At 41.9% G+C, this 10,000-nt stretch overlaps 1 protein-coding gene across 1 annotated transcript in view; it reads left to right on the top strand.

Moving 5' to 3' along the window:
• The window catches only part of samd14 (sterile alpha motif domain containing 14), a 44,749-nt gene that overhangs the window by 21,089 nt on the left and 13,660 nt on the right, over positions 1–10,000 (top strand). Inside the window, exons 3-8 of the mRNA XM_080447777.1 lie at positions 107–258; positions 1,643–1,768; positions 1,886–2,072; positions 5,835–5,934; positions 6,471–6,539; positions 9,436–9,595. Of these exons, the coding sequence (XP_080303903.1) occupies positions 107–258; positions 1,643–1,768; positions 1,886–2,072; positions 5,835–5,934; positions 6,471–6,539; positions 9,436–9,595 (794 nt within the window). The remainder of the gene's footprint in view (positions 1–106; positions 259–1,642; positions 1,769–1,885; positions 2,073–5,834; positions 5,935–6,470; positions 6,540–9,435; positions 9,596–10,000) is intronic.

Below are 10,000 nucleotides of genomic sequence, written 5' to 3'. Positions count from 1 at the left end.
AAAATTGTACTTAAGTACAGTACTTAAGTAAATGTACTTAGTTACTTTCCACCACTGACGTGGAGTGTGGGTGTGGTGGTGAGTTGACTCTGTGATCGTCTTGCAGACCTGAACGAGGCGATCCCAGAGACGGAGCTGCTGGACAACAGCATCCAGAAGGGCCGGCTCTCCATCAAGACCCGCAAGCAACGCCCCTCGCGGTCCCGCTACCGTGACAGCGTGAGTTCCACCGAGGGGGATGACAGCCTGGAGAGGAAGGTGAGCACATCGCTTTCATCTGATTCATACCAGGGGGTCTTCAACAGGGGGGTCCGGGGACCACTAGGGGGTCCTCAGTGTTACTACAGGGGGGCCGTCAAATGTTTGTGTGATATAGGATAATTGTTTTACATTAACCGCTTGCATCCCTATTTTGAGGAGAACTTTAGCCAAGAAATTGCAGATCTACAAGCTCACAACGCCTTGCAGTGCGAGGCGTTGTGATCTTGTAGATCTGCTATTTTTGGCAAAGAGGTTTGTTGTAGAGGGGAAAAAGAGCAGACAAAGTCAGAGCCAAAGGTCAACTTTGAGGGTTTAAGTGGTTAAATGTCTGAAAATACACATTAACATGAATCTGAACATGAATCCAACACAACACGACACATTGATAGTGATGTCAAACAAGTCTATGAAGCTATCTATGAAATCTATGAACATTTTTAATGTGCTTTTAATACAATATGTAGCGGGGTGGGGGGGGGGGGGGGGTCCTTGCTTCATCTCTCTCACAGGTAAGGGGTCCTTGGCCTGAAAAACGTTGAAGACCCCTGATTTATACTCTATATACAGTATCTCCGTGTCTTTCTCAAGGACACTTCCGCAACCCTCCCAGACATCTGCTCTGAGCCATCCTCCTGAGCCATTGGCCATCCCCTATATCAGTGGTTTTCAACCAGTGGTCCGGGGACCACCAGTGGTCCTTGGGGGGCTACCAGGGGGTCCCCAGCTAAATTAGTTAACATAGCCTCAGAATCATTTTAACCACTTAGCTTTGGGCTATTCAAAAATAGGACTTTGGCTATTCAAAAAAATTAATATATTCAAAGATTTGCACACATTTTCAAGATTTTTCAAAAATAGCAGATCTACAAGCTCATATGCGGCACTCGGTGCCGCGCTATGAGCTTGTAGATCTGCTATTTTTGAAAAATCTTGAAAATGTGTGCAAATCTTCGAATATATTAATTTTTCAAAGAGAACATTTTAACTCAAACCTTTGCTTCTGGGGGTCCCTGGCACAAAACATTTTCAGATGGTGGTCCGCGGCCAAATGCATATCAATTTAGGGGTCCTTGGCATGAAAAAGGTTGAAAACCACTGCCCTATATTATTTGTTATGGATGTATTCAGTGAACCCAAACATCACAAGTCAAGGTTTGTTCTAACTTGTGTACATTGATGTGTGTGTGTGTGTGTGTGTGTGTGTGTGTGTGTGTGTGTGTGTGTGTGTGTGTGTGTGTGTGTGTGTGTGTGTGTGTGTGTGTGTGTGTGTGTGTGTGTGTGTGTGTGTGTGTGTGTGTGTGTGTGTGTGTGTGTGTGTGTGTGTGTGTGTGTGTGTGTGTGTGTGTGTGTGTGTGTGTGTGTGTGCGCGTGCGTGTGTCAGTACCAGGACAGTCCGCTACATTCGGCACGCTCTCCGCTCCAGTCCGCAACGAGAGGCTCCTCCCCTTCCCCTGATTTGCTGCTGTCTAATTCCCGAAGCCCCGCCTTCTCCTTTGACACTTCCTTGGTGAGACCAAAAGCAAGAAATAGTGAAAGTCCAAACAGAGAATACTAAATAAACAACAACAACCGTCAAATAACCGAAGGTTTAATTTTCTGTTTCACTTCCTGTCCTCATCTCCAGGTGCGTCGCTCGCCGGAGGATGGAGGCACGTCATTGGCTGCTCACCCCCGGGGGCGCTACCGCCAGCTGACCAATACCACGTCTCAGGAGGCCCTGGTCACGCCTCCCAGCTCTCCCTCCAAGTCCTGCCCCTCCTCTGACTCCTCTCCTGTTTACATGAGGAGGAACAGGAGGCCCGACAGTGAAGGTATACAAACACACATACAGTACACGTACACGTACACACACACACACACACACACACACACACACACACACACACACACACACACACGCGCACACGCACACGCACACGATCCAAGGGTGGATTTATAAATGAAAACATACCAGTGTACAAGCAGTGTGTGCATGCATAATGAAGAACACTGTGTACAGTGGTGTGTGTGTGAGAGGTTTTACAACCCGTATTGCATCTCAGGGCTCCGTGCAGACAGCCTCCAGCAGCAAACCCAGTAGAATGAGCTGACACATGCAGATATACAGCACATCCCCATAATCCCCATATCCCGTATATATAGCCTGAGGCGGCGGCTCGCTGGATGAAATTGAGCGAGAGCCCCCGCCTCCTCAGGACGTTGTACAGCAGCGCCATTGAGAGCTGCACCAACGCGTGCATATAATGGGAACTGCACTGCCTGCGACCGAGTGCTGCCGAGGGTGTTATGTGTGTGTGTGTGTGTGTGTGTGTGTGTGTGTGTGTGTGTGTGTGTGTGTGTGTGTGTGTGTGTGTGTGTGTGTCTGTGCTGTGGATGGTCCTGCCTCCAGGAGATATATACGCCAAGTGGGTACATAGCCAAGGTTAACCCATTCAGACCGGGAACGTATCTGTGTCATTTTTAGATTTCTTTAGCTATTCAAAAAATAGCAGATATACAAGCTCAGAGTGCCGCACTATGAGCTTGTATATCTGCTATTTTATGAAAAGTCGTGAAAATCTGTGCACATTTTTGAAGATATATATATTTTTAAGCAAACATTTGTTACTCAAATCTTTGCTTCTGGGGGGGTCCCTGGAACTGAACATTTTGAGATGGGGTCCGCGGCCAAATACATATCATTGTGGGGGTCCTTGACATGAAAAGGTTTGAGAACCACTGATTACCGCAACGTTTTTTCATAAAATACTGTTGGGATTTAGAAGACCTTTGTAGAATCCCCAGAAGCAAAGATTTGAGTTAAAAATTTGAGCTTTAAAAAAAAAAACATATATTATCAAAGACTTGCACACATTTTTACGATTTAAAAACAAAAATAGCAGATATACAAGCTCATGCCGCGCTATGAGCTTGTATATCTGCTATTTTTTTGAATAGCCAAAAGAAATCTTAAAATGACACAGTATGTGTTCCCGGATTGAACGGGTTAAGACAGCGCTACTCAACCCGCGGCCCCAACGCAGCGTCTTGGCCCTCATGCACAGGATAAAAATATACATTTCCGTTCAAATATACGGGTTGCTAAAACATTTTTCAAAAACAAACATCAATTGTTACAGGTATAATGCATAGTTTTCTATGCATTTCGGGTGTTTTGGGGGGTTTGACCCCCATTTATTTCCGGCCGCGCGGCTTTGCCGCGCGCCCAGGGTAGGTGTCCCTTATTTCAATCTCTGGGAGTTGGCAACCCTAACCTTGCCATACCTTAGCTTTTGCTGAACTGATGCCACTGGACATACACACAAAATAAACAGGTACAGTGAAAAGAATATGATGTCAAAATGTACATTTTCTTATAACAATAACAATGCGCAGTGTGTGTTACTAAATCGAAAAATCCAAAATAGGACCGTCATTTTTAGCTTGCGGCCCCTTGGACTTTTGGTATTTTGCTGAGTGGCCCCTGAGCCATCTTAAGTTGAGTAGCCATGGGTTAAGAGGATCATCACCACCCCAGCCACAATCTGCTCACGCTGGCACCATAAGGCAGGCGATACCGCAGTATCAAACGCCGGACAAACAGACTGAGGGACAGTTCACCATATGCACAGCCCGGGGCCAACGTGCTGCTAGAGTGTAGCCAGTGTAGTAAAGTAACAAAGTACATTTACTTAAGTACTGTGTACTTAAGTACAATTTTGAGGTATTTGTACTTTACTTGAGTATTTCCAATTTCCAACACTTTTACTTCTACTCCACTACGTCTCGGATCCAAATATTGTACTTTTACTCCACTGCATTTATTTGAAAACTTTAGTTACTAGTTACTTTTTAGATTTGGATTATTACAAAACATACATTAACCACTTACAGGCCTATATACATTTTGGCCATTTGAAAATAGCCGATCTACAAGCTCACAATGCGTCGCGATGCGACGCATTGTGAGCTTGTAGATCTGCTATTTTCATTTTTTTTTAATACATTTGTAAACTTGTGAAACGGGACATTGTGCATAACGAGTACTTTAACCTTTTTACTTCAGTACATTTTGATACCAATACTTTTGTACTTTTACTCAAGTAAATTTTGAATTACAGACTTTTACTTGTAACAGAGTACTTCTACATTGCAGTATTGATACTTTTACTTAAGTACAACATTTGAGTACTTTTCCCACCACTGAGTGTAGCAGTGTAGTAGCTCAGAGAGCCTCTGTCTGATGACCAAAAGCCTAATATCTACCCCCCGGCCAAGGGGGAATTCCCCCCTTTTGGGCGAGTGGTTGGAGATGTTGGCTTTCAGCGCAGGGATATTTGTTTTGACATTCGATATTGTTACTCTTATCCTTTATATAAAATGTAACTGCAATTCGTGGGAAGCTTGCCCCCCAAAAAATAATTCCACCTGTTCTTTTATACATGGTGTAAATTGGTGATGCGGGAATGATGTGAATTTGATTTGATTTGATTAGATCTCTACATGTATAATAGCATGTATGCAGTTACATTTTCTCTTTTTTGACACAGCCAATGTTTGATTCTGATAATGATTGCTGATAGCATCACTAATGTCATGTCACTGTCTGCTTTGGATTAAACATCCTAGAGTAGTCTTGTACTAGACTACTACGAGTCTTGGTGTGTCAGTGTAAGACGCATGTAGGGCTGCGCAATTAACAGAAAATGTATCGAAACCGATGTTTAGAGCCAATAACCGAATGAATCTTGCTCATAGGTTAATCGAATAATCGAGAAGCAGGTTTGTTTTTCTTATATTATAATAATGATAATAACTCAGGTTTATATAGCGCTTTTCTAATTACCCAAAGTCACTTGTATATCAACGAATCGACACGAAAACATTCAAATATATATTTTTTATAATGGACCACGTCGATGCGGTTTCATTTCTACCTATGCATTTGATGTATTATTGATGTATTATGATGTATTATGATGTATTATGATGTATTACGTTGTGTCCTTCCTTAGTGTAAGTCGCTCTGGATTAAGAGCGTCTGCTAAATGCCTAAACTGTAAACTGTAAACTGTATTGCCATGAAAGTGTATCATGGTATTGGCAAGTGATGACCAGTTGTATATCAGCTCTACTATCTGCCTCCCTCTCTATCTATCTTTCTCTCTGCTTTGCCAATTGTCTGCACTCTAAACACTGTAAAAGTGCTAAATAATGACTTGATTCATTTGTCATCCGTATAAACATATTTACTTTACATTACAAATGATTCCCCATTGAATGACTACATACTGCAGTGATGACATTTATTTTAATCAGTTGTAAGTAAGTCGGTGTTGAATGTGGCTAATTTGAGATAGATAGATCCTATGCTGTACCATTCTAGATAGACGTGATCCCAAAGGAAATTCCAGAAGAGAGATCAAATTAGGTTTTAGGGACTTCTTTTTTTTTGCCTATCCTAATGACAAAATATGGAAGCCAGTTTAAAAGTGGTTAACGTGTGTGTGTGTGTGTGTGTGTGTGTGTGTGTGTGTGTGTGTGTGTGTGTGTGTGTGTGTGTGTGTGTGTGTGTGTGTGCGTGTGCGTGTTAGTGCTGGTATCAGACAACAGTCGTGACACCAGTCCAGCTGACCCCAGCAGTCCCACTGTTATCTTTGATAAGAAGACCAAGAGACGATTCCTGGATCTGGGGTGAGCCAGGCTCGCATATGGGCACATGTATACAGTACACACCATGCACGCACACACCCACGCACGCACCCACCCACCCAGGCACGCACGCACACACCCGCACACACGCACGTGCGTGCACGCACACTCCTTCCATTCTTTAGATTTGTTGTCATTGTTGAACGCTATTGAATGTTGACCTTGAACATTCTGTTCATCTTTGTTGTTATGATCTCTGTCTCTATCTGTCTGTCTGTCTGTCTGTCTGTCTGTCTGTCTGTCTGTCTGTCTGTCTGTCTGTCTGTCTGTCTGTCTGTCTGTCTGTCTGTCTGTCTGTCTGTCTGTCTGTCTGTCTGTCTGTCTGTCTGTCTGTCTGTCTGTCTGTCTGTCTGTCTGTCTGTCTGTCTATCTATCTATCTATCTATCTATCTATCTATCTATCTATCTATCTATCTATCTATCTATCTATCTATCTATCTATCTATCTATCTATCTATCTATCTATCTATCTATTTATTTATCTATCTATGATCCTGTCCATTCTATCTCATCTATAGGGTGACTCTCAGGCGTTCTTATGTCCGTGTGAGGAAGGACAAATCCAACAGGCTGTCTATGGGCAGCAGGTGAGTACAGAATCACTCTCTCTGTGATTATTGATATTTAAAATAGACAGAACACCCTCATGTTGCTAGGAGACCAGACAAAACCCATGGACACATCCAGTTTTTTCTTTCTTTTTTAAATAGTGAAAATAGCCGATTATGCAAGCTCACAACTCGTTGCTTTGCGACTTGTAGATCTGATATTTTAACTATTTTTTGCAAGATACCGTTGTGCGAAGAAGTATGAAACAAGACTGGTGGTTAAAGCCTCACTATGTAACTTTTTGTAAAGTAACTACTGTAAGTACATTTACTCAAGTACTTTACTTAGTACAATTTTAAGGTACTTTTAATTTACTGGAGTATTTCCAATTGTCTATACTTTTACTTCTACTCCACATCTCAGAGGCAAATATTGTACTTTTACTCCACTACAATTATTTGAAAACTTTAGTTACTAGTTAATTTGCAGATATAAATGATTACATTATAAAACACACATTAACCACTTTAGTCCTATTTTATACCAGGGCTATTTGAAAATAGCCGATCTACAAGCTCACAACACGTCGCATCGCGACGTGTTGTGAGCTTGTAGATCTGCTATTTTCAAGCATTTTAGTACTTTTACTTTTGGTACTTAAGTACATTTTGATACCAATACTTTTGTACTTTTACTCAAGTATTTTTTTTATTCTGGACTTTTACTTGTAACAGAGTACTGCTACATTGCAGTATTGATACTTTTACTTAAGTAAAACATTTGAGTACTTTTCCCACCACTGATGTTAAAGTTGTACAATGCAGAATCCCAAATAACGATTTTTAGCAACCTCTGCTGGTCACTACCGTCACTGCATACAATTTCCGTAATCCTCGATTACCCAGAATTCCATTCGTTTTCACCGGAAGCCGGAAGCGTTTCAAAAAGCGATCTTTTAATTGTTTTATACTATCTACGGATCGTTTCTCTTAGCCAGTGGAGCATTAGTTACCATGAGCTGTGCTTTCTTTTTCTGTTCTTTTTCGATCTTCTAATCCTACATTCTCTTAACATCAGCGTGAGGTTCCTTTTTGCTATTACCGCGGTAGTTCCTGGCCAAACAGGAAACCGTTGCGGTAGTTCCTGGGGACGTCGGCCAAGACGTCATGACGTTGGCCAGGAACGTCATTTTCCCGGGAAAGTCCCCCCCTTCACCGTTCAATAGAAAATATATAAATAAAAGGCTTCCGGGGGTGAAATTCATGGAGTGGGTGTTGTGAAACTTTTGCCACTGACAAAAGATATACAATTTAACTTTAGTTTTGTTGAAAACGTTACCTAGTATTACTTTAATACAATATAACTTATACAATTGGGGTGGTTGTATTTTGTCTCCCATGCTCTTCTATTGAGACAATTAGATCGTGTCAAAGGTCATGTCTCACCTATAGACACAGGATCTGACGTGAATTTGTACCCTAACCCTGGAGGTCAAGAGCCAATTTATCCCCTGAGCAAGCAGGCCCAGGTCTATTAGCTCAATGGTCAAAATCTCAGTACTTGCTCAGGAAACCGGGTTAAAAAAGAGGACAGTTACATAGTGCTGCTTTAAATGATTTGTTGATATAATTTGATTAACCCATTTAGACCAGGAAAGCATCTTGTGTCATTTTAGATTTATTTGACTATTAGAAAAAATAGCAGATATACAAGCTCATAGCGCGGCTATGAGCTTGTATATCTGACTTTTTGGGGGGGGAAATTGTGAACATTTGTGTTTGAAAGCAAACATTTTTAACTCCGATCTGTGCTTCTGGGGGTCCCTGGAACAACATATTTTGAGATTGGGGTCCGCGGCCAAATACATATAATTTTGGGGGTCCTCGACATGGAAAAGTTGGAGCACCACTGATATAGCAACATACTGTTAGGATTTAGAAAACATTTTGTATTTGGCCGCGGACCCCCATCTCAAGATGTGTTGTTCCAGGGACCCCCGAAAAGCAAAGATTTGAGTTACAAATGTTCGGTTTAAAAATATATATATTCAAAGATTTGCACACATTTTCACGATTTTATAAAAAAATAGCAGATCTACAAGCTCATAGCGCGGCACTCGGTGCAAAGACATCTAAAAATGACACAGATGCGTTCCCGGTCTTAACACATTGACTGCCAGAGTTTATTCATAATGTACTCACCCCTGTGCCAGCAATTTGCGTGTTTTTAATTTTTTTGTTTTGTAATTTTTCATTCAAATAAATTCTCTGATTGTGGTGTTAAGCACGTACGACAGTTCCACCAGTAGAGAGCAGCAAATCCACACATTGATCACCTCGCTCGCCCCCTCCCAAACAGGCCCACGTCATATCCGGTCATTCACAGGATGTTATGTTTTCGACAATCCCTGGTCCGCTGATCGGCCTGAAAACGATGTGATACACTACGACGATGACTGTTAGTCACCCGGACCAAAGAAAATAGAAGTTGAGCTGTCCGTTCGTTTTTTATACCGTGTGAAAAAACGTGTTTTTCCCTATTCTGGACGAAAATGACCGGAGAAAACAATGTGACCCAGAAATGAATTTTTTTTTTTACATCCGGCTCCGGGTGAGTGTGACGTAAGTGGAAAACGAAAGTGCTGATGAGAAATAAACACAGCCGTGCGATCACAGATTAAACAATGAAAATTCAAAAGAACGCATCAATGCGTTCTTTTGAATGCTGGCACTCAAGCGATGGATTTGAAAGAACGCATCGATGCGATCTTGGCAATCAATGTGTTAATGGGTAATCGGAAAAGTTATCGATAGAATAATCGCTAAGAAAACAGTCGGGCTGCAACGATAACTGTTTCAGTTTAAAACGGATGAAGGTGTATTCAGTGTGTCTGACAGACAGTGTTCTGTGGTTGTCTGGTTGTCTGGTTCTCAGGGAGCCGTCAGAGAGCCCGTCTCGCTCCTCCGGCTCCTTCGTCCCGTTCTCCTGGTTCACTGAAGGCCGAGGCTCCATCTCCTCCTCAGGCACTCCTCCCTGCTCCCCCAAAGCGCCTCCTTCTGTGAACGCCTCCAGCCCGCGCAAGTCACAATCACAGGTACAAGATATGATGGAGCGTGTGTATACACAGTCAACCACTTAACCTAACCACCCACAGAGTTCAAAATGGTTTTCAACTCTGGTGGACAGTAGAAAAGTACATTTACTTGAGTACAGTACTTAGTTCGTTTTTTTTTTTTTAGTATCTGTACTTTACCTGAGTATTTGGATATTTAGATACTTATCACTTTCATTCCACTACATTTCAAAGACAATCTTTTTTTTACTGCGCCACATTTCTAGGAATGGAAATTCAATTTCAATTCAATCTTTATTTCAGACCCAGGGACAACAAACAAGAAAAGAAAAAGCATGTTATTTCAAATATGGTGAAATAAGCCATAGAAATAGAAATAAGAAATAGAGCTTGTAGATCTGCTATTTTCACTATTTTGATATTTTG

The sequence above is a fragment of the Gymnoscopelus braueri genome (genome assembly GCF_963280865.1).
Source record: "Gymnoscopelus braueri genome assembly, chromosome: 13".
Lineage (NCBI taxonomy): Eukaryota > Metazoa > Chordata > Actinopteri > Myctophiformes > Myctophidae > Gymnoscopelus > Gymnoscopelus braueri.
The sequence above is the reverse complement of the archived record's forward strand: the minus strand, read 5'-3'. Positions and strand labels throughout refer to the sequence as shown.